The sequence below is a fragment of the Aspergillus caelatus genome, assembly GCF_009193585.1.
Source record: "Aspergillus caelatus strain CBS 763.97 unplaced genomic scaffold BDV27scaffold_180, whole genome shotgun sequence".
NCBI classification, from domain to species: Eukaryota; Fungi; Ascomycota; class Eurotiomycetes; order Eurotiales; family Aspergillaceae; genus Aspergillus; species Aspergillus caelatus.
The window spans coordinates 14,763-38,104 of NW_022475443.1; the positions used below are offsets into that span (position 1 = coordinate 14,763).

Genomic DNA, 23,342 nt, shown 5'->3' on the forward strand with positions numbered 1-23,342 from the left:
CAACCTGTACAACTATGACTCCCATGACTTCAAATAAGACGACAGTACTGCATTTCATTGGGACTAGAACTGCTGACTCGGTTGACTCGGATGGGCGATGTGGACGCATGTCTCAACACCCGGCGCCGATGGACACGGGGTTTGGGGTTAATAGGGCAGTCTCCCGCATACAGCCTGAAAGCGTAATACCCAAAATCCGGGAAATTGACACAAACCCCGAATCTTCGCTGATCTTCCCTATTTTAGGGGCGGTCATGAGTCCGCAATTACTATCTGTAATTTCGTCTCCGGAGCAGGTGGACGATGTACTATTGCAATTAGTTATACGTTACAATTGTCCAGAACCCGATCGGATTCTCGGCATATCACCCCTAAGAAACTCGGAGATAGCTGTCTGTTGAGAATTTGAGGAGCTAGACTAGTATAGAAGCGGATGCCCTTGACATTTCTTCTGGGACTATCAACGCTCAAGTGCGCAAAGACGACGTACTATCTTCTACTAGAATTCGCGTGAAAAGACAAGGAAAGAGTTGAGGCCGATGGATAAGCCCACACCTAACGAGCAACCGCCGCAGGATTCTGAGAATGGCATTCCGGGCCAGGAAAAATCCGAAAACTCGCCATTACAATGGCCCAAATCCAAACGAGTCGGGCACGTTATCCTCGTCAGTGTCCTGACACTAGTAATGTACCTCTTGAGAACCATTCTTTCTCATCTTCACCTTCTGAGCCAATGAACAAACAGGAACCTTTCGTCGACCATCTTTTCACCCGGAGCTAGGTTCTTCGCAGAGGAGTACGAGATTACCAACCCCAGCCTACAGAGCCTGGTAGTCAGCATTTATATGTTAGGGCTTGTGTGTGGCCCGCTTGCTGTTGCGCCGTTGTCGGAGCTTTATGGCCGCCTCATTCCGTATCATGTATCCAACCTCATATTCTTCGGTTTTACAATAGGTTGTGCCAAGTCAACTAGCACGGGGATGTTTCTCGCATTCAGGTTCCTAGCAGGATGTGCAGGCTCAGCACCGTTGACAATCGGTGGTGGCACTATTGCAGACGTTATTCCAAAGGAGCAACGAGGCGTGGCAATGGGTATGTTCTCGTTGGGGCCGACACTTGGACCGTCGCTAGGGCCTATAATAGGCGGCTTTGTGGCACAATACAAGGGGTGGAGATGGACATTCTGGGTGCTCTTGATTTTGGTACGTACGAATATCCAAAGGACACAGGGTCGCACACAGATTCATTGCACTGACTTGTCTATTGGTAGCACGGATCCGTTTCGTTGGCGTGCCTGGTCTTCATGCGAGAGACCTTCACAAAAGCCCCTCAGGCTGGCCAGGAGCCTGCCTCTGAACAGAAAAAGATAACTACGAAATCGCTGCCAACCCACGTCTTCCTACGCGCGTTACTGACCCCGATAAAGCTCCTCATCTTCCACCCGGCAGTACTCCTGACCTCACTCTCGGTTGCATACGCCTTCGGCCTGTCTTTTCTGCTTTTTACAACATTTCCAACCATTTTCCAACAGCAATATGGCTTCTCGCTTGGGATCTCAGGTCTCTGCTACCTCGGCATGGGCTCAGGGATGTTAATTGGCGTAGCCATATTCAGTCTGACGAGCGATAAGTTGCAAGAGTGGCACCGTCGGCGCAACTTCCACGAGCCAGAAAACAGACTGGCGCTTATGACCGTATTCTGCCCTGTGATACCAGTTGGCTATTTTTGGTACGGATGGTCTGCAGATAAAGGAACGCATTGGATTGTCCCGATTATCGGCACCTCGTTAATCGGACTGGGTACTTTATTCACCTTAGTGAGTGTTTCTCACCTTTCTTGATAAATTCTATTCGAATACAACTGACTTCATCGGATCTAGATGCCAGTGCAGCTCTATCTCATCGACGCCTGCGGGCCTAAGAAGGCTGCCTCTGCTCTAGCGGCAAATACGATATTACGTTCCATTGCAGCAGGTTTGTTACCTCTTGCTGGAACACCATTATATGATAAACTTGGTTTGGGATGGGGAAACAGTTTACTTGGGTTTTTGGCTATCCTGTTCATACCTGTTCCTTGGCTGCTTTATCGGTACGGAAGACAGTTACGTGAGTGGTCTGAGTCGAAGCACGGTGACTTGTAGACAAAAGTTGAAACAACATCATATCTAGCGAAATGTATAAAGTATTTTCCTGTTTATCACCACATGCTGACCAGCTTCACGGGTATAGTCTCGGGGCTTTGAGAATTATAAAATTAATTATCTACCATACAGATATGGAAGGAAACAAAGCCATGGTGCCATAGCTAAATACTATAATCGGACTAACTTATATTTTTATTTGTAAAGATAAAGTGAGGAAACCATCAGCAAAACACTAAATACTCGGGTGAACTGAACCTATACAGAAAATCAGGTAAGCGATGTAAGGTACCGAGTAGAAATTGATACTCTAAAAGAGAGATGAGGCACAACACATTCCTAATTGGCACATCGCCATTAGAAGTTGTCCGATATCTGCTACGGACAGAACGAGGAAATATGTACAGCTCATATTGGTCGTTCAAAGTCACTCTCTAACGCCCTCTGGGTACAACCAATTCCCTCATGCTAACAAGTTGGTTAAACACCACAACACGGCCGACCAAACTCCCCCATAATTTCGGGTCTTTTCGCGATCAATGCGCGGGAAAGCCAATCATCCACGACAGTGCCCGGTTTAGCTGCACACCTCGTCTTCTTCACCGGTTAAACTGGCTTGGGCTATGTAATATAGCGCAGCATGAAGATGACTGAACAGATCCCGTATTTTGTGTATTGTATGTAATATGACCGGAGTTTGGAAACGGACCCACCGACGGCAGATCTGATACCAATTCAGGATGCAGGGTTGGCATCGGGTTTTGGGAAGCAGCCGAGATGTCCGAGCCGTGGTGAAGGCCTTCTTGGCACTCATGGAGACTGTATATTTGGAAACAAGAAGAGAAGACAGAACTAGGCAAGACCAAGCCCTTTGTCGAAAGAGATTCCATCTTTCGTTATTCCACCACTTCACTGCTAATCATCTGAAAGACCCTTTGCCACCGCAGAAAAAGCACCACCGACGACAAAATGGGTGACTGCTGCTTAAAAGGCTTCCGCTGGAATGGCAAGCCTGCTGGACTAGAATCCACCCTGGCTGGCATGAGTTGCTACGCGGTAGGAACAAATTCCAGCGTCGCAATCCTGCTGCTTCACGATCTCTTTGGCTGGACCTTTCCCAACACGCGACTCCTAGCCGACCATCTGGCGGAGGAGGTTGGCTGTACAGTCTATGTACCTGACTTGTAAGTTGCGACGTTCGCGAGATTCTTTCATCATGAACTGCACCTCATGCAAATTTGTTGAGACCAGGTTTGGAGGTGAGCACCTTCCACTCGACGTCCTTCTCGACGAAAGCAGATGGGGCGAGCTCGACATCCCCGGTTTCATGAGCCGTAATACCAAGGCTATCAGAGAGCCGGATATCTTCAACTGCGCCAAGGCTCTGCGAACGGAGCATGAGTACTCTTCCATCGGCGCGATTGGATTCTGTTTCGGTGGCTGGGCAGTTTTCCGTTTGGGGGCAAAGGATGTTCGGCTTGTCGACTGCATCTCTACCGCACACCCCACATTCCTGGAGCAGAAGGAGATCAGTGATATCGGGGTCCCCGTTCAGATCATGGCGCCTGAACATGATCCACAGTTTACTGAGGAGTTGAAAGCTTTCAGTAATACGACTATCCCAAAGCTCGGTGTGCCCTATGACTACCAGTATTTTCCCTCCCTAACGCATGGATTTGCGACACGCGGGAATCCAAACGATAAGGATGAGGTCGCGGGCATGGAAAGGGCGAAAAATGCGGCGGTTCTCTGGTTCCGCCAGTGGTTGCACAAGAGGAGTATAGCGAATTGAATGTAGTGATGTATCTGTATCAGGGAGCAATCCTAGCAAACCAATAAGTGCTTTGAGCGAACAAAACTATTCATCTATAATAGCAGACTATTTGATGAAGTATGTCATTGTTGGGTATATTGTAAGAACAGCTGTTCGTAGCTTGCATCATACAGGGCCTGCGACACACCGTCGACGTCGAAGGTAGCTATATCTTCGAACTGAAACTGTGGCTCGAAGGAAGTCAGACCAAACTCGTCCAGTTCACTGTCACCATTCCATGTTGACACATCATTCTCTTGGGAGCCTAGGCTGCATGGAGGTAGATTCTCAGTCGATTTATTGGAAGTGTTTTCTAGGAACCGTGATTCACTTGACTTGGAAGCCGCCTGGTACTGGAATATTGTTGGTGGTGAAAGCCCCCAGGACATGGCAGCTCCTGCTCTCTCACTAGAGACAAAGGACAGTAACATGCGGTCATGGAAATTCCTAGCTTGCTGCATCATGTCTCTCATGGATTCTTGCAGCCGACGGTGTCCCGATTCAATGCCGAGCGTAGTAAATGATTCATAGGTCTGCTCGATAAGGGGCCATGCACCTCTCACGAAATGTAGGTCATCACAGACTAGAATTTCAGCAAGGCAAGTTGCAAGTGCTTGCCAGGGGAAGAAAAGTGGTGCAATCCACCGCCATGACTGTGTCTTAACGCTGCTATATACCCGACATCTCGCATCCAGGGCCTCTACAGCTAGCCTGAAGATGTTGACGTTGGTGGCTTGAGAATCGCCTGAGGATGGGCTATTCTCCACCGGGCGTACCGCAAGTACTTGTAGGTAAAGCCCGATTGAGTGCGAAAGCTCCTTAGCGTAGTGGTCTAAGTCATTCTGGTCCGGTTGACATTCAACAAATAGCTCGTCTGTGCGCGTCTTGAATACCATTGTCAGCTGTTGTCGCTGTTCAATAGATTTTGTGCAAGGCGTGGCAAAGTTCGGAATGGTCAATTGTCGAGCTGTCTCTTGAGCGTAAGAAAGAACATGAAACAAAGCAGTCTCTGAGACCTTCTTGCGTGAGGAACTCTGTATTTCCAAATTTGTGCTAAACTCGTCATTGTCCATATCACGAAATGAGTCGGACCTGAGCCAGTTGGATTGAATCATTGGTTCTGAAGCACTGCTCAAGGATGCCTGGATATCTAGTAATCCAATTGCATGCCACAGTCGTCTGCGCATTTCATTTTCGAACGGTTGGACCGGAGGGGGGGGGCTGGAATCATGGAGTGAAAGAGCTTGGGCAATACGTAAGGCTATTGCCAGCATCGTCCAGAAGCGTCGGGTGCGGTCATGACATCTCATCGCTATCTGTACCCATTTAGCAAGCAGTGCAACCCGGACCACGTCCCTTGCACTTACTAAAGATATCACAAAGGCTTGAAGTACAGTTAAGTCATCCGTCAATATGTAGTCCGCTCGTTCGAGAGCAGCATGCGACTCCTTTTGATATTTTGAAATCAGAGAGGCTTTATCCATTCCAAAGCAGGAGAGACATGTATCTTGGTTGACCGTACAGCTGGCAGCGTAGTATATTGCAGATGCAAGTGCTGCAGGCGCCGGATGCCAAGGCTCGTAGTTCAGGTAGCATTCTCCTTCCAACAGATGCGCCTGAATGGATGGACGATGCAGAATATTCACTAAAGGATCGACCTGTGTTAGATAGATATACAATAGTTGCTGCCGCTCTCCACAACTATTCAAACCTCCCCACCCCGCAGATATCGTTTCATCCGGTACTAGTCGAGCATATTGATTAACCAGACTGGTGAGGTCACCGCGTTCGCGAGTCTGGCACGCCGCCCCTTTTATCCCTTGCGATTCCTGCACTGGCGTTATAGCACATGCTAGGACATGAGATCGAGTAGGATGAGCTTACTAATCTATCATTAAAGCTGCGACTGTTTCTTGGGGTACTCATGTCGAGCTCGCTAGTACGGTAAGAGACGTCTTGAGTGGATAGTACATTAGGTGTTTGTGCGGAAGATGCCAAAGACGGCTCTCCTGGTAAAAATTCAAGCAAGCCAGCCGGCGTACTATCATGGCTGTCCGTCTGGTCGAAAGGGGCCTGTGATGGCCAATTCACGGATCTTCGAGATCGACCGCGAGGACGCCGTTTTCTCTCCACCGGAATGCAAAGGATCCCCGAGTTCCGGCAGTTGGTACACGGTATAAGCCGGTCGCATTTCACTTTCCGCTTGGTGCACCCCTCGCAGCTCAATCTTGCCATTGGAAGGATTTGTGTCCGCGATACTTTTCGGATAGAGTCTGGGAAGGGTACAATTCACGAAGTGGGGATTTTTGGTAGCCAAAGCAAGAAGGCGGGGGGGAAAAGAAGGAAAAGATAAGTAGCTCCGAAGAGTACCTGGTAGAAAACGATATAGCATCTACGGCATGGGCGGTTTCGGATACTATTTAAGATACTAAACCTGAGCGGATTAAAATCCCGGCAAAAGCCGAGCCGAATCCGCTCCGAATTTTAGGGTTAGGAAATTGGACGATCCTCCCGATTTGTATGATTGTCAGAACGTCTGCCTTTTTTGGCATGTCATGTATTTTTGAAGGCATTCAATACACTAAAAAAAAATATATATATATACATTTGGGGGGGGGAATCCAAATAAATAAAAAAAATAAATACGCTGGTAATTAGGATATTAAGGAATTTTATAAACTTAGCATGCCGGAGTCAGAGTACTTTGCTAGGAGCTGTACATGTACAAATCATAGCAGTAGCAGTAGTGTAGGTAGCCGGAGAACCTAATGTACATACCTAAGCTTAGGGAGCCCTCGTACCTAAACTGAGGAGCCACAGCACCTAGAGATGAGAATCTCAAAGTGGTCAATAAATAGATGTAATTAGCCTATAGAAGAGTGCAAATGCTGTGGGTCAACTTTGGTACCCCGCGCCGGGTTTTTTCCCCCCGCTTATCAACGGCACTTTAATTAATCAAGGTGCGTAAATATATGTAGGTACAGGGTTCATCCCCCCTGCTGCAGTTAGATTCCTTGTCTGCTGAACTGACATGCTTGTCTAGTATCCACTGTTCGCGGCCGAACTACTACTCACTGTGAAGATGTCGGCATCCAATGCACGGGAGCTTCTCCTGGTCTTCCTTCCCTTGCCAGAGCCAAAACAAGCAATTGACTCGATTCGCCAGCAGTTTCCTACTCTAGAAGTGGTCTTCCTCGAGGTCCCCCCTGGTACCTCTCAAGTCACCAATGATGTTATTCCTTCTGGTTAGAACAGGTCCTCTGCAGCCTCCAGTCATAATTGCAACTAACGGGAAGAGTCAGACTTACTTGAGAGGGCAACCATTATGACCACAGCTTTTGGCATTGTGCCGCATCCCAATCAAACACCCCAGTAGGCGAAGGAAATCTAAGTGAAATCATTGACAGACACCTGCTGACGATTTATGTCTAGGCTGAAGTATTTGCACTCTTTCTCGGCGGGAGTGGATCATCTGATTGGCCATCCGATCTTTCGCGACACCAACATCCGAATGTCCACAAGCTCGGGGATCCACGGACCGCCGATCGCAGAATGGGTGGTTATGAATTGGCTTGTATACTCCAGGATGTATACAAAAATATTAGAGGCCAGGAGTCAGCACCGCTGGTTGACATTCAAGGAAGTGAGACAATGGGAGGTTGATGACCATGTGGGCCAAACTGTCGGCATTCTAGGGTATGGGAGTATTGGCCGCCAAAGTAAGTCTTAGGAGACAATATTATCTTCTTCTTCGCTACAACAACACATGATATCTATTTTTCCAGTTCAGAGGCTAATTAATATCTATTAGTTGCTCGCGCTGCATCTGGTCTGGGTATGAGAGTCGTGGTATACACAGCACAGCCAAGGCTGACGGCAGAGTCGCGAAGGGATACTGGATTTATAATCCCAGGGACCGGAGATCCAGATGGCCTCATACCTGAAGCCTGGTATAGCGGGCGCGACAAATCATCCCTTCATGCTTTCCTGGCTCAGGGTTTAGACCACCTGGTGGTTAGTCTTCCTTTGAACGCGGCCACCACCAACCTTATAGGTAAAGAGGAGTTGGACATCTTTTCCGCACACTGCAAGTCTAGTCGGAAGCCCTTTTTAACGAACATATCGCGAGGCAAAGTAATTGACCAAGATGCCCTGCTATCGGCACTGCAGTCAGAGGTGGTGGGAGGTGCTGCTTTGGATGTGACTGATCCTGAGCCTCTGCCAGTGGAACACCCACTCTGGGAGCAGCCAAATGTGTACATCGGTTCACATATGAGTGCATTTGGGAAGCGGTACTGGGAACGCTCACTAGAGATTCTACGCCTCAATTTGACTCGTATACACGAAGGAAAGGAGTTGATCAACGAGTATCATAGGTGATGGTTTAGCAATTGAACCAGTGAGATATCTGCTCTACAAGGAGGGTCCATGAAGCAGAAGCGGATGAAGACCCTAAGCTTGTCTTCTACTGTGCCCCTATAGATTCATTAAAAAGGGAAGAAAATCGAACAAAGGCTTTACTCCCTCAAGCCTGCTAGTAACGATATATGTCGATCTGGACGGATGAGGGCCGGGCAGCCTCCTTCGCCAATGTCAAACTTCTGTTATGGAAGCCCAGATTGTGGGTACGATAAGATGAATTATCGGCAAATAGCCGTCTATGTATTTGTGCCTCTAGTGACATCGCTGGCAGAATCAGCCTATGAAATTTGTTCAAGTAGCACTTCTGCACGGACATATTAGATCAGCGGTGAACAAGCTCCGAGGAGATAGATGAACCTTTACCAAGAATGCATTAGTAAAGGCTCAACCCTATCCCCAGTCTTGGCACCGAGATAGAGTTCACCATCGGCAACAAGAACCACATGATGTCATGTTTGAATCATAATAACAAGGAGGAAACAAAGCACCGGTATAAACATGCGTTCATATTACGGCAGATTTATTAGTGCCATTCGGTAATTCGTAGCCAAGGGGGAAATGGTATAATAGAGCCGCTTTGTGACCCCTGTTCTTCCGCGGTGGCTTTGTTTTCAATCCTTTTATTGTACTCCGTACCACGGCTAAATACCTTATTTCCTCAAATTGTGTCCCAGAATAGCCATGTCGGCTACGACCCATTCCGGTGCATCTTATCTAGATATACTTAATGAGCCAGACTGGACCCGGACGCATAGTCATCGCGTCGGGACCCGAAATCGCGATGCGCGGTATATCGGGCTCACCCATGATGGGGATGAGATACCGTATGACCTCGAGGAGGTTGCTGAGGAGAAGCTGAACGAGCTTCGGAAGAAGGTGAAGAAGGGGGAGTTGGTTACTGTTCGAGATATCATGACGAAGCAGATCGTGAGTATTCCTTGGGTAATCTAATGGGCCAGCAAAGAATAAGGCTTATCGTGGTGCCAGGACTTTCATTTACGGAGACCAGACGTGCATCCGAAGTTCTGGAGATATGTACTCCACACGACTGAGAGTTTTATAAAACAGGAGCAACCGTGGCCTGCGAATCTGGCAAAGAAAGAGGAGGAAGAGAAAAGGAAGGCAAAGGCAGAGGTAGAAGAGCAAGGTCGAGGGAAGAAAGGTGATGCTAAAGAGCAGTCAAAGGATCAAGAGGAGGGTGCAAAAAAGGACGTTAAGCGGGAGATGTCATTTGAGGAAGCGGCTTTGATGAAATGCCTGCAATATGAGCAGAAATACCGATCATCGATGAGGCAAAATGATGGGCGTGGTCGCTCTCCCTTTCACGATGAGGCACTTCCGGAACAGATCGACGAGGCAGACCAGTTTTCCCCAGATAGTTGGGTCCCTCGTAGCAAGGGCTTGAAGCGTCTCACGGGAAAGCATCCGATGAATGCAGAAGCTGATCTAACAACTTTGTTCAACGCTGGTCTTATCACACCATCCCCCATCCACTATGTCCGTAATCACGGAGCCGTACCACATTTACTCTGGGAAAATCACAAACTCGATGTAGTTGTCGACAGGCAATTGACCTTTGGCATGGATGAGTTAATAGATCAGTTCACCAGCATCAACATACCTGTTTTCCTTGCCTGCGATGGTAGTCGTCGGAAAGAACTCAACATGATCAAACGCACGCGCGGGTTCAACTTCACCACCGCCGCGGCGGGCTGCTCGTATTGGAAAGGTGTGCTACTTCGCGATGTCCTTCTGGAGGCGGGTGCTACACAGCTGATGGAGAGAGAGCCTGAGAAGTGCTTTTGGGTCCATTATAAGGGTGCCGATCAGTTGGGCGAGGGCGAATATGCAACCTGTGTTCCTCTATCATATGTCATGGATCCCACTAATGATGTGTTATTGGCATATGAGATGAATGACCATCCGATTCCCCCTGACCATGGTTATCCACTGCGGTTAATGCTCCCCGGATGGGTGGGAGCACGATCTATCAAATGGTTGACGAAAGTCTGGGTCACTGAATTCGAAAACGATAGCTATTACCACATATATGATAACCGACAGCTACCCAGCTTCGTCACCGACTCTGAATCTGAAATTGCGAAAATTATGTATCACCATCCTAGCACTCTGTGCACGCAACAGATGCTGAACTCGGTAATTGTGAAGCCATCACAAGGAGAGAAAATCAATTTGGCGGACATGAAGAAAGGTAAAACATATCGTACCGAAGGCTTTGCTTATAACGGAGGCGGGAATGAGATAGACAGGGTGGAGATTAGTTTGAACGGTGGCGATACCTGGCTCTACTGTGTGCGCAAGGTGAGCGTATCTCCCTCAAGACCATTCTTCCATAACTGGCTAAACCCTCCTAGTATCCTGAAGCACCGATGCGACACGGCAAGAAGTTTTGGACCTGGTTGCATTGGCACGTTGACATCGACATAACAAAGCTCGCTCGTGCAGAGAGCATTATTGTACGTGCCTTTGATGAGCATAAGAACACACAACCTCCAAAGCCAGTGTGGAATCTGGAAGGGTAACATAATGCTGATCTAAGGATATTGCCAATAACTATGCTAATCTTCCCGTAGGATGATGAACAACTGCTGGTATCAAGTGATACCAGAGATATACGATGATCCCGCTAACGAAGACGCGTACCTACTATTCAGACATCCCGTTGAGCAAGGGAATGGTACCAACGGCTGGATGAGGGAATCAACCGAGGAACAGATCGAAGAGGTTAGGCGGAAGGCATCCGCTCCTGGGAAACAGTTCACTCGAGATGAGATCGAGAAACACCATACTGAAGACGATTGTTGGATTGTGATAAACGGGAATGTGTATGACGCTACCAGTGTCTTGAGCTGGCACCCTGGCGGGAAAGGACCAATTATGGCCCATGCTGGAGCCGTGCATATGGATACCACCGAGGAGTTTGAAAGTATCCATGATAACTATGCGCAGGAGAAACTGAAAGGTCAGTATCAAACGCGTCAGTCTTCTTTCGGTCTATACTATTTGAATTGCTGAGACAATCGTACAGAGTGCATTATAGGACAAGTTACGGACAAGGCGATGGCCCATATGCAAAAGGATGCTAAACACAAGAAAGAGGAGTTGTCGCACACCGAGGGAGGAGACAGTAAGGCTGCTCTTAATGAGCACATGTAAGTTTCCATCTGCATAACATGATTGTGGCACGATCCTAATCGATAACAAGGTGGAGTCGTGCGAAGCTGGTCAAGACTACACGCCTCTCCCAGGATACCCAGCGATACACATTCGGCCTCTCACACTCGGCTACAAAGCTTGGCCTGGAAACAGGACAGCATATTCAACTCGGCTTCCATTTCAAGGATAGCCTGGTCTTCCGTCCCTATACTCCAGTAAGACCTGTCTTGGATAGCGAAGAGGACGGGACTTTTGACCTCGTTGTCAAGACATATTTCCCAGATCGGGATCAGCCTGGTGGTACCATGAGCAATATTCTTGATTGTCTTCAGGAAGGGGAAGAGGTCGAAGTCAAAGGTCCGTCCGGTGAGATTCGCTATCAAGGCCATGGCCGCTTCGGTATCGATGACAAGACCTATACCTTCGACAAAATTTCTTTGATCCTTGGAGGATCCGGTGTCACACCAGGATATCAGATCATTGCGCGGATCCTAGGAGATGAAACCGATAAAACTAAGCTCAGAGTAATTGACGCTAATAAATCTGAAAACGATATACTGATGAAAGGAGAGCTGGAGCAATTATCCAAAAAGCACAGTGCCCAAGTGGAGATTGCCCACGTGCTATCCCATCCTGGAGATGACTGGAATGGTCTCAAAGGACATGTAAACGAGGACATTATCAAGAAACATGCCTTTGAGCCCGATCATCGCAATGTAGCACTTCTCTGTGGGCCGCCAACCATGATCCAAAAAGCAGTCCTTCCCGTTCTACAAGCCTGGGGATATGACGAAGACAAGAACTTGTTCGGTTTCTGAACCCCATCTTAAGGGCCCAGGACAATAAAATACACAGAGGCAAAGAAATAAAAAGCAGTCATTGAATGAAGGGTCGTTCCAGCGGAACATTAGACATGCCAACGGTTGAATGCTAGGAAGCATTCAGGAAGTATGCTGCTATAGATTGTACAAATAAAATGGGGGTCATTTCTACCCACTATAGAACTAATCTACGAAAGTGCGCCGCCTATTCGCAGACGATCCTAACCTCGCACCGTTAATAGCACAGCCACTTCATTAGCTTCCTAGCTCGGAGAAACTAAATAATTTGACTAATGATGATTTATTTAGAAATATATATGTTGCAGGGAATTGAATGTCTCAGACACCCGTTCGCTATGTTATATCATCATATGCCATATGACATCCTATACCCCCTAGAGATACAACCTAGTGCAGCTGTATCTCTATATATTAGCTGGCATAAATTATAATGTCGTTCAACTCCTTCAGTTTATTTTTAATTAGAGCCTACATCTGTTGTCCCAGCTCTAGACATCATCTGACAAGAGATTAAACCCATCATGGAAGATTGGTTTAAAGTCTGAAGGCCGGGATGACGTGAGGGTATTTGACATGGTAGCGGTGAGGGATGATATTTGCTGTGTGCTGCTTGTAATATCGACCTCTGGAGGGGAGATTACATTATTAGACTTAAACGAAAGGTAAAGAGGAGCGTAGGCGATGAGTGACGCCTACCTGACAGCACTGAAGTGTGTTACCCATGGGCTTGATGATCCGATCTAGTTTATAAATAGATTGCTGCCTGGAAGTTACATCATGAGACAATAGTTTCTGGATCTCGAAAAGAGTTTAAACCCTACGTCGGGTCATTATCATTCTGCTGCATTGGTCGTCAGGGTAGATGGAGTCTGGCAGGTCCGGGGAGTATCCTATAGCGTAACTGAGAAAGTGGATGCTAGAATGCATCACGCACAGGGCATAGAGGGAATGCTGCTTGGAATGGTAGTTATCACCACCCATGGATCTATTAGCCTAGAAACTCTAATGTATTCTTTGCCTCTTAGCTATCTCAATCCAATGTAGAGGTAATTCTATAGACCCAAAAATAGAAACCATACCATCAAGAAGGTCATAGGAAATAAATTTGTCATCAATCACAGTCTCTATGCTTCTGCCTCCAAGAACATATACATATGACTAGTACTATTCGCTGTACCAAGAAAATATCTAGCTTTTGCCTAGAAACTCCAAGACTACAATTAGCGTTAGGGCAAAGCTGGGACCCTTCGGCCCCGACAACCATTGGGGCACGGATATATGCACTGCCACTGCCATGGAGTCAACGTCAACTTGTACAGTGAAGCCCATCACAACTTCTGATTTTCACTTTCGACCCAAGCCTAGGTAGCCGAGCAAAAACATGACAATCAATTACTCTATCCTGCACAATACGGGCTTTTTGCTCTTAGCCATTCCCCGTGGTACCACAACAGCAACGGCGCAGCAATGCCAAGTGCCAAACTGACGAATGCGAGTAGGCTATTTCCCCATCCCAGGCCCAGTGCACGATAAAGGCTCTCCGCAAATAACGGAAAGGCAAACCCAGCTAATGTTCGTACAAATGCCGCGGCACCAGTAGCACTGGCGGCATAGCGGGTATAGGCGTCGACAACATAGGTCTGAGCACACTGGAAGGAGATGATCAGCCCGATCGCAAAGATTGCGGCACCGATGTTGGGTACGATCCAGTGCGTGCGGTACTGAGCACTCCATCCATAGAGAAATAAACCAATAGGGACAAGTAGCCCGCCTGGGAGCATCAGCGGAATGCGGAATTCGGGCCGCCCTGGATGGTCATAACGTTTCTGCAGGCGCACATATATCTTCAAGTCCTACGGTTAGCATGCTTCACCTGCAGGGTAAGGATCGCCATTGGTCAATGAAATACTCACTATGTCAACAGCCCGACCACAGAATTGAAGCCCGATCACAAAGCCTATTCCAAGCGAGATATAGTTCAAGCTGGCTATGCCCTTTCCTTGGCTGTATACGCCCTCCCACACCAGAGGGAAGGATGCTAGGCTGCAACATATGGGTGTTAAAACCTTAGATATCATATAGGCTAGAGGCTTTCTCACACAAGATACATCAGCCCATACTGGTAGCCCCTGTATAGGGACAGGGCTTGGATGGCTGGCTGGGTACAAAGCATTCGGAGCGGACGAATAAGGTTCTTCCGTAGGACGTGGCCAAATGTCCGGTCGGGCTTATCATACTCGGTGTGGAGCCGGTGGTTACCTGTCAATTCCTGCAGCTTTCGTTTTCTAGTTGCAAGAATCTTGGGGGCATAGGTTTCGCGCAGAAACAGGAACGCTAGTAGCTGTACGAGGGCATCGGCCATGGACACAACCCAGAAGATCCACCGCCATGACAGGTAATCTGTTAAGTACCCACCCGCTGCGTCCAAGGCTCGTATTAGCTCCGGGGTTTCCTTCTATTGTGGGGTATGACAGAATGGTCCTCTCGGCACTTACCAATAGGACCAACAGCGGGCCCGATAAACGGCATCAGGCTGTAGATTGCCGTTGCTGCTCCTCGTTCCTCTTTGCGCCAACAATCACTGAGAACACCTCCTCCAATCTAGGAAGAAATTAGCAAATTTGCCATCAAACAAATGAGCCTGCATACATACCGCTTGTGGAGCACTACCACCGAATCCACTGAGGAAACGAAAAGCGAGCATCTGGTTCCCAGAAGTAGCAAACCCACATACGGTGTTGAAAACTAAATAAAACATGTTCGCGGACTGCAGTACGACTACACGTCCGTACATCTCAGAGAGTGGTGCAATGATGAACGGCCCCAGCGCATAGGCTAGTAAGAAGATTGACATGAGGAGATATTGCTTGATATCAGACTGAATTCCAAACTCATCCGCCATGGTTGATAAAGCAGGTGCTACCATAGTGGAGGATACAGGGGAGATAAAGGTAAAGCAAGATACTAAGAGTGTTGAGATCCATTTCCTCGGACGACTCCAATTGAGAGGGTTGGATGGGTCATCTGGGCCGGACCATGTCACCTATTCTGCATCAGTACCTAGCATATACCAGGACTGGAAATAAAGTTAAGAGGAGACGTACCAGTGAATCCTGATCCACAAATAACAGACGACTCTTCTGGCTATCATGAGAGCGTGGATGTGGTTCAGCACTGTTTGTGCCATGGTCTTCATCTAATTCAGAATCGTCACGAGTACTATCTGACGCTGTATCGTGCCTCTGGTAAGGTTCTGAACTCAGACGAACTGCGGGGACAGGAGTATCATATCGAGAGTTGTACTCCGTGTAGAATTGAACGGACGGGAGGGGAATCATTCCATCCTCCTCGTCACGACTATGCCTCGGGACAAAATGTGACATGATGTGAGGAGCGTCTGGCTAAGGCGAGCAAAAGTCCGGGCAGAGAGATAGACGAAAAGAAACGTACTGCGAGGTGCTTTTTCCCGGTGTCATTGGATCCTTGTTACACTTTTATGTCCATCTCCAAGTGTTGCTCCCACTCCACACTGACTTCGGTTACCGAATAATCCATTTTCATTGTCCATATCGCCTGTTTCATTCAGGTTCAATGTAATAAGGCTGTGCAGAAAAGAATATGGCGCCCAATGGAGAGGATTTTTAAATTTTTGTTTGGCCAAGGAGAAAGGCAGCAGTTTATCGGGCTTGGGTTTGTGGCTTTGCTAAGTGGCCAAATTTCAAGTAGAATTGGGAAATTGTCCTCGTGGACCCATAGATCCGATCTTTCCCAGTAGCTCAGTCCCCAAACGAGCCTTTAGATGCCATTCTTAGAGAAATTCTGCCGTCGATCACAGCATCGCTTAGGGCTTTCTCCGCCAAGCGGGTCTATCATGCCCACGCGAGAGCGATATATGCCTTAGGCCTAGGCAACCGCATTAAGTAATTTTAGAAACGATGCTTGTCAGTCACCTCTGTGGCTTCTGTCTCAGGGTCCAGGGTGTGGTTTGTGGCCGTGCCTCATCGGTTTGGCGAAATCAACGACATTTGGGCGGTCTTGTGACCCGTCAGAGGACAATAGAGAGGGACTGAAGGGACCGAACGCACAAGAAGATATGAGGAAATGATTTTTTGTGGCTTCGCCTGCTGTCCTATTCCTGGATCTTGATATTGTATAAAAGGTTGCCGCGGTCCCAATGGCAGCTGTCTTCCTGCCGAGAAATATTCACAACACTCGTTCGTATTCATACTCTCGTTCATCTACCCAAAGACTTCAACGACAACATTCGTTTCTCCATATTTATTTATTTATTTATTTGTTTGTTTATATCTCCACAATGAATGTATTGGTCTGTCCATCTGGGTTCAAGGGAAGTATTGACCCTCCGACTGCGGCCAGCTGCATCGAGGCGGGCATCATTCGGGCACTACCGTCTTCCAAGATACGCAAGGTACCACTCGCGGACGGCGGCGAAGGCTTTGCACATGCCCTGGTTGCTGCTGCGGGTGGGCAAATGCGCAAGGCCATTGTCACTGGTCCTGTTGGTACACCGATTTCCTCGTTCTATGGGGTCGTCGAACTGGGCCAGTCCAAGACAGCAGTTATTGAGATTGCTGCTGCTGCTGGACTGAGCCTAGTACCTCGCGACTGCCGAAACCCATGTATTACAACTACATTTGGGGTAGGGCAACTGATCGCCTCTGCGCTGGATGAAGGGGTGCAGCGTATCATTGTGGGCTGCGGAGACTCTGGCACCAGTGACGGTGGGGCCGGGATGCTTCAGGCCCTTGGGGCACGATTGATCAGTCATGATGGCACCGAGATCCCTCGTGCTGGAGGTGGCGAGTCATTAATCGCCCTGGAGAGTATCGATCTTTCCAGATTACATCCTCGTCTGAAAGAAGTCGAGATCGAGGTTGCCTGTAACTGGAAGAACGTCCTCTGCGGGCCGAACGGAGTGGCGTATGTCTATGGTCCACAGAAAGGCGCGTCCCCCAAACAGACAGAGGTGTTACAAGCTGCGTTGGATATTTACGCTTCTGCTTGTAAGCACGTTCTGGGCCGTGACGTATCGGAGATGCCCGGAAGTGGAGCGTCCGGCGGGTTAGGCACTGGCTTGCTGCTCTTAGGTGCGATGCTTCGTCCACGGTATGAGGCCATCATGGAGTATTTTAATATTGAAGAACTGTTTGAAGATTGCGATCTGGTATTCACTGCCGAAGGGGGTATTGATTACCAGACTCCGAGAGGAAAGATCCCAGCGGAGGTTGCGATACGGGCGAAGAAGTATCAGATCCCGGTCATTGTGCTGGCCGGTACGATTGGAGACGAGGCAGAGGTGAATTACGACGTTGGAATCAACGCGTATGCCTCAATCCTCCAGCGGCCATCCACTCTGGAAGAGGCTATTGCGGAGGCTGAACGACTCTTGACGGAGAGTGCAGAAGGCGTAATGCGTATGGTGGTCGTTGGCCGCAAGTTGGCCAGATGGTGAGAATGAGCGCGCATGGGACGGATGATTTATGACCCATTTACCTATACCAGGATAAGAATCGAGATTATTATTTCACAGAATGCTAAATTTATGACTACACTCTAGATTCGTATACCTTTCACTATAGAAATTCTAATCTTATCTACCATATCTAACCAAGACCTCGATATTATGGTTAATCAACCCATACTAGCAGATCATCACGACAATTTCCTGCTGAGGTGAGATGTCGTCGTCAACTCACTGGGGATCAGCAGCCTTGGCGCTTGGTAAATAGCAAATTCTTTCCAGCAGAATGTAGGCAACGAGAAACTGGAGGTCCACCAAAGCCACTCGTACATAGGGCTAGTCTGTTGCAGGTCTATGACGATGACGTTAAATATGAACTATATGTAGCACTCTGGAGTAAAACCGTGAAATAGTTAGCTGGAAGCTCTAGTTGATTATTAATCTCGGTATAAGCTTTATCTAATCCTTATGTGAGCTTCAGCTAATTAACCCAACCTAAACTCTAATAAGCGGTATTAGGCACCGCTAATTTTCCAAACGTATAATAGCCAGAGATACGGGGCCTTGAGGTTAATTTACAAGTTAGGGAGGATTCTCTTTGGCTTGTGAGAGATTGACCTCTGAAAAATAGCAACGTTTTCATGGTTCTCTATCAAGGTAGACGTGGAGAGTGAACCACACCGGCAGTCGTGAGGTCATCCAACAGTTAAGGCCCGAGAATCGCTGACCATAACCACGTGGAAAGTCTAAATTTATTCATAATCTCGCCCTACTTTGATATCTTATATCCTGAGGTCAGGAATTTAATAGGAGCTTCTAATCCTCCCAACGAGACGTGCATCCTGCCATCATGGATCGCACGGCCTTCCCCGACAGTGGCAACATGCCACGGCGCAGGCCCATTATACAGCCTTTCGCCGGAAGGATTGGCGGCAACCAAGGGCTTGTAGTCGACCGCACTGACCCCGACAATGCGGACCTCTTAAAGAAGGTGCCGGATGCGGCGCCGCTGATGACATTCCGTGAGGGATTCGACCTGCGCGGATTCTGGGATATTGACCTCTGGAAGTTCGGCTTCATCGAATGCATGGGTGAGCGCGTTATCAAGGCGGGCATTGAACCTTCAATTATAGAAAAGCTTACCTTAGCCACCAGGTACCATGATGATGGTGTTCGTGACATCTTGGATGGCCGTACGACCAGCTTCGGCGTCAGCAAATGTCAGTGCGACTTCACCGTCCGGTATATTCTCTACCTCGACATTTCTAGGACCACTCTTTGGTGGTATTAGCAACTGGCTGTTCCTGACTCTATTTATTTTCTCTTTTTCAAACGTGAGTGGTAGCCATCTCAACCCGACCATTACGTTGGCTACCTTTTTCGCCCGTTTGATATCGCTCCCTCGAATGGTCATTTACCTTCTCGGACAAACCCTTGGCGGTGCATTGGCTGGCTTTATGCTTCAAAGCGGGTATGGGTCTAGGGACTTCACCGTAGGAGGCTGCACAGTGAATACCCGCCTGGTGCCTGTAGATGAGGCATTCCTGCTCGAGTTTATCTTCTGCTTGGTCCTGATTTTCCTGTCCTTTGGGGTTGGTTTGGATCCAAGACAAGGTTCTATCTATGGAGCTGCATTGTCTCCCTTTTTAGTAGGGATGACTCTGGGCGTTGTGAGCTGGGGCTCTTCTTTCACCCGCGCTGGGTATGCTGGAGCTTGTGAGTAACACCAGAGACGAACAATCTGGTCAAATTAAAAAAAAAAAAAAAAAAAAATATATATATATATATAGAGGATGGTGTGCTGACACATTGTTTACATGACAGCGTTAAATCCGGCCCGATGCTTCGGCGTCTATGTAGCTACCAGCTTTCCGGGATACCATTGGATTCATTGGGTATGTACAAAATATAAGCGTATGTCTGCCGGTCTAACATAGTTGTCATCAAAAGGTCGGTCCTCTCGCTGCCTCCATAGGGCACGGCATTGTCTACTTTATCGCTCCTCCTTGGGGGCATTGAAGGTCGCTTACGACGCAACTGTGGCGGATGGTTGAGACATATAGTAATATATTAAGGATGGCGTCTATATACATCCTGTAATTATTGATGATTCAATCACGTCAAATCTATGTACAACTCCCTATATATATATAACCTACTCAGCTATCAACATATACATACCAATTAATTCACAATTCTAATTGATTCATCTGATACTCTCACTTCCATTGAAGGAGCTCTAGCACAGCAAGAGCCACCGATATACCTCCAGCTTCATCATGCAAACTTCCCACTTTCCGGGATAGGGAGATACGAACAGCCTTTCCAATCGCACGTATCCTAACTTCTTGTCAGTATTTTTAATCCACCAAATTCCAATATCAGAGGTCAATATCACTCACTTTATAAACTTTTGTCCCCCACCAACTGAAATGCGACGAAGCCCCAGAGAAAAAGATAGCAAAGAAGATCACAACCCCAGCGACGGAAACAGAGGAATCCAAAGCAGCACTCAGCACGAAATTAAACTTATACCACCATGCATACAGCCGCTTCCTTATAATCCATCCAAAGGCCAATCCCACAAGAGCCCAACTACCATATGTCGTTCCCGTTGCAGGCGGGAGATAGTTCAGTCCGCCGAGGAAGAGAGGAACGTGGAATTTCTGTAAGATAGCGCTCTTCGGATACCGCCGTCTAGCGACGAACACAATCACGGGAAGTACAGCGCCGATGATAAAGAAGTAAAGAAGTGAGTGATATCCGGTCTTATTGTTGAAGAAGCGACGCGGTCCGATAGCACCCCAGATCAGACTCGTGTTGAAATGCGTCCGGGAGAATGGGCAGCTGAATCCATTCACTGCGTCGTTTGTGCAGACACCTTGGATGTTGCCCAGGCCCCAGTTGAGGACGCATACGCTGCTTAATGTGCCCGCTATTATGCCTCCGCATTGTGCGATGAAGAGTTTTCGTGGCGGGATCTGGTCGATGGGTTAGTTTAGAGTAATTGACTTGTACAAGGACCACAAACATTGAAATAGATGCCTAATTTCATATCCTGGCAGAAGTAGAGGCCCTTGATGGTTGTTACGTATCCAAGGTTGAAGAACCAGATGTTAGCGAGAACACGACCCTCAAAAACAAAACCGGCTACAATTCGGCAGAAGATGTCGATATTTATTTTCTGGTTCGCTGTTGCATAGACCAGGGCAAGCTATTTTAGAGTCATTGTCAGTGACATATCCTGCACAGAGCTGGCTCACAATTGTTGGTCACCTACCGGAGAAAAGAAGAACACAGCAACAGCACACGCCAGCAATGCACCGTACCAACGCAGCTCCACATCCCAATATTCTACAGAAAAGATGGCGAGAAATAACGCCAATAGTGTAGTGCAAAGATACCACCACATTGGCACTTCTGCGTTCTGTGAATGGTCTGAGGCAAAAAGCTCTTTTATATTGCCCTTTGCGAACTTGTGCCGTACCCGGCGCATGGCATCCGCAATCTCTTGTCGCTTCTCGAGAAACATCCAGACCACGAGTGAGGTGAGGGTTGCGAATGACAGACCGAACATATTTAACGCATAGGTCACGGGCATAAAGACCTATGGTAGTTAGCGAGACTGTTCGACAAGGTAAAGTCATGTTCGAGAAAGACTCATACCGGTGAGTACGCTTCATATTTAGCCACGTCTAGCTGATATCTTGAAGCCTTGTTCACGATCTTCGCAGCCTTGTATGTGCTACCTGTGTTATCGAACACTATTGTTGCGACAGTTAGCGGTATATTTTGGGGAAATAGCAGTCATTATACGCTTTATTGGGTGGATCATACCAGAAGAACTCTGGAAGGGAAGGTAAGCGGAGTGCCACGTATTGGTATAGTAACAAGCAACGGCAACGATCCAGATCCAGAACACTAGTGCTCCGAAGACATTGATAATTGCCCAAGACGGGACCACGAGAGGAGATCCGACATAAGATATTTGACTCCCTATACAATTGTCAGTGCTATGAGTCGAAAATTGAGTTGACGCACGCACAATCAAAAGTGAGCGGCAAGAGACCCATGCCGCTCTTCATCCCAAACAACTGGTTTACAACCGTGTTCTTAGGTGCGATCCAACACGGGAAAGCAAAGTAGCTCAAGGCGGGAAAGATAAAATCTGGAAACCAGTACCAGCAGAACGAGATGCAAAATACCAAGCTGAAAAAGGCATAACGCGATATCTTCCAGGTTGTGAAACCGAAGCTTTCACTGCACACGGTTAGATGCTTCGATAGTAGCATAAGAGGCACTCACATTGCCTGAGCATTCTTCTCCTTCGACCCATGGAGCGTAGATGTGAGGGCTGACGTGCCCAGTAGTCCCGGCCACACGAGCTCATGAGGTAGAACGACGAGCGATCGGAATATTCCCGCCAGCGATAGCCCGACGAAGAAGCCTGCCATTGTCATGATGATTTGGAATCCCCATCCAGCTTTATAACCAAAGAACATTTGTTGTTCGGTCAAAACATCTGCGCCGAGACGAACATAGATACTTAAATTCGACATGACGTACACTAGGATGTGCTCCTATTCGTATAGCGTGGGTCAGTGTCAACACCTTCCGTATAATTTGGAAGTTCTCACCTTCTTATTGAACGGGCCTGGGTTCAGGTTGAAAGACCACGCACCAAGCGGAACGTTCCAACTTGGGATGGCTTTCTCCCAGAGCTTTCCGAGCGGATAAGCCAGCAAAAGCACGACTGCCGATGAGATGGTGATAGATGGATTTCTCAAAGTATACAATGTGTTTAGACCGCTGACGACGATGCAGAATCCAATCCCCAGCACCCACATCCGCGCCGTCAGTACGGGCTCCGTTGGATCATCGTCATCTGTGTCAATGCCAGCCGCCCGTAGGATTTCACCGACCGAAGAGTCTGCCGCGTTTACTGTTAGCAAAAAGGAGAACAGAAACTGATGGAGTGTAGCGCCTTACTATCATCTTTTTCCGTAGCGTCTGACTTATCCTCCAGCTCCGGCTCTGGCTCTGCGTTGGCAATTACTTCCTTGCACTCGACGGCCATGGCTTAACTTTAGATCTGAACCGGAAAATGAGACATCGGCCGGATCAGATATGATTGATATATTGATCAGATAAGATCTAATCTTAACATGTGGCAGAGCTGGAAGGGGATGAAAGAAAACCAACGATCGGAACTTCTCGGTGGAAAGGATCTGTCCATTGCACAATTTGTCGGTCAAATTCCGGTCCCTCCAGCCCTGTGGGACAGCAGGCAGCTCTGGCGGGCCTCTATCCCCGAAATTAGATAGGTTGAGTGGGGCATCATATCATCGCATGTCTCGCCTGCCACAAGCCATCAGATAAGGGCGAGATCCCTGCAGAGTCATGTCTTCTCTACCTTACATAGAATATACGACTTGGCTACTTACAAAATGTTCACTTCTTACAATA

General features: G+C 47.9%; 9 protein-coding genes across 9 annotated transcripts; 6 read left to right on the forward strand and 3 right to left on the reverse strand.

Moving 5' to 3' along the window:
• Positions 1 to 539: 539 nt before the first annotated feature.
• Positions 540 to 2,140, forward strand: BDV27DRAFT_160871 (MFS transporter; the record flags this gene model as incomplete). Its single annotated transcript, XM_032073115.1, has 4 exons — positions 540 to 688; positions 746 to 1,202; positions 1,271 to 1,816; positions 1,880 to 2,140. 4 exons carry the CDS (start codon positions 540 to 542, stop codon positions 2,138 to 2,140), a joined length of 1,413 nt encoding a protein of 470 aa, XP_031924332.1.
• Positions 2,141 to 3,109: 969 nt separating this feature from the next.
• On the forward strand, positions 3,110 to 3,932 carry BDV27DRAFT_167099 (Alpha/Beta hydrolase protein; the record flags this gene model as incomplete). The annotated part of the gene is made up of 2 exons (XM_032074376.1): positions 3,110 to 3,324; positions 3,392 to 3,932. 2 exons carry the CDS (start codon positions 3,110 to 3,112, stop codon positions 3,930 to 3,932), a joined length of 756 nt encoding a protein of 251 aa, XP_031924333.1.
• Positions 3,933 to 4,036: 104 nt separating this feature from the next.
• Positions 4,037 to 5,140, reverse strand: BDV27DRAFT_160873 (fungal specific transcription factor domain-containing protein; the record flags this gene model as incomplete). The annotated part of the gene is made up of 1 exon (XM_032073116.1): positions 4,037 to 5,140. The coding sequence occupies one exon, from the start codon at positions 5,138 to 5,140 to the stop codon at positions 4,037 to 4,039; it is 1,104 nt and encodes a 367-aa protein (XP_031924334.1).
• A 1,889-nt stretch (positions 5,141 to 7,029) lies between these two features.
• On the forward strand, positions 7,030 to 8,333 carry BDV27DRAFT_167103 (D-isomer specific 2-hydroxyacid dehydrogenase family protein; the record flags this gene model as incomplete). The annotated part of the gene is made up of 4 exons (XM_032074377.1): positions 7,030 to 7,198; positions 7,256 to 7,325; positions 7,386 to 7,672; positions 7,765 to 8,333. Exons 1-4 carry the CDS (start codon positions 7,036 to 7,038, stop codon positions 8,331 to 8,333), a joined length of 1,089 nt encoding a protein of 362 aa, XP_031924335.1. The 5' UTR covers positions 7,030 to 7,035.
• A 1,329-nt stretch (positions 8,334 to 9,662) lies between these two features.
• Positions 9,663 to 12,370, forward strand: BDV27DRAFT_147967 (putative nitrate reductase; the record flags this gene model as incomplete). Its single annotated transcript, XM_032070835.1, has 5 exons — positions 9,663 to 10,697; positions 10,751 to 10,914; positions 10,970 to 11,358; positions 11,437 to 11,548; positions 11,602 to 12,370. 5 exons carry the CDS (start codon positions 9,663 to 9,665, stop codon positions 12,368 to 12,370), a joined length of 2,469 nt encoding a protein of 822 aa, XP_031924336.1.
• Positions 12,371 to 13,722: 1,352 nt separating this feature from the next.
• On the reverse strand, positions 13,723 to 15,777 carry BDV27DRAFT_147968 (MFS transporter; the record flags this gene model as incomplete). Its single annotated transcript, XM_032070836.1, has 7 exons — positions 13,723 to 13,755; positions 13,882 to 14,238; positions 14,308 to 14,437; positions 14,494 to 14,812; positions 14,890 to 14,995; positions 15,048 to 15,437; positions 15,499 to 15,777. 7 exons carry the CDS (start codon positions 15,775 to 15,777, stop codon positions 13,723 to 13,725), a joined length of 1,614 nt encoding a protein of 537 aa, XP_031924337.1.
• A 932-nt stretch (positions 15,778 to 16,709) lies between these two features.
• On the forward strand, positions 16,710 to 17,867 carry BDV27DRAFT_167109 (glycerate kinase family protein; the record flags this gene model as incomplete). Its single annotated transcript, XM_032074378.1, has 1 exon — positions 16,710 to 17,867. The coding sequence occupies one exon, from the start codon at positions 16,710 to 16,712 to the stop codon at positions 17,865 to 17,867; it is 1,158 nt and encodes a 385-aa protein (XP_031924338.1).
• Positions 17,868 to 18,726: 859 nt separating this feature from the next.
• BDV27DRAFT_147970 (major intrinsic protein-domain-containing protein) lies at positions 18,727 to 19,930 on the forward strand (the record flags this gene model as incomplete). Its single annotated transcript, XM_032070837.1, has 4 exons — positions 18,727 to 18,967; positions 19,032 to 19,596; positions 19,701 to 19,771; positions 19,827 to 19,930. The coding sequence occupies 4 exons, from the start codon at positions 18,727 to 18,729 to the stop codon at positions 19,928 to 19,930; spliced, it is 981 nt and encodes a 326-aa protein (XP_031924339.1).
• An 89-nt stretch (positions 19,931 to 20,019) lies between these two features.
• Positions 20,020 to 23,041, reverse strand: BDV27DRAFT_30665 (OPT oligopeptide transporter protein-domain-containing protein). Its single transcript, XM_032076282.1, has 10 exons — positions 22,866 to 23,041; positions 22,514 to 22,806; positions 22,182 to 22,456; positions 21,922 to 22,136; positions 21,714 to 21,872; positions 21,543 to 21,640; positions 21,157 to 21,483; positions 20,908 to 21,090; positions 20,279 to 20,857; positions 20,020 to 20,216 (listed from the first exon to the last, which is right to left on the reverse strand). Exons 1-10 carry the CDS (start codon positions 22,951 to 22,953, stop codon positions 20,154 to 20,156), a joined length of 2,280 nt encoding a protein of 759 aa, XP_031924340.1. The 5' UTR covers positions 22,954 to 23,041; the 3' UTR covers positions 20,020 to 20,153.
• Between the last annotated feature and the right edge of the window lie 301 nt (positions 23,042 to 23,342).

Excerpts from the sequence above, each read along its gene's own strand:
- BDV27DRAFT_30665 (XM_032076282.1), bottom strand. The coding sequence starts at position 22,953 with ATGGCCGTCGAGTGCAAGGAAGTAATTGCCAACGCAGAGCCAGAGCCG. Across the intron at positions 22,807-22,865 it reads CGCTACGGAAAAAGATGATA|ACTCTTCGGTCGGTGAAATC; the intron begins GTAAGGCGCTAC and ends TAAACGCGGCAG. Across the intron at positions 20,217-20,278 it reads GGGGGACAAAAGTTTATAAA|GATACGTGCGATTGGAAAGG; the intron begins GTGAGTGATATT and ends ACAAGAAGTTAG.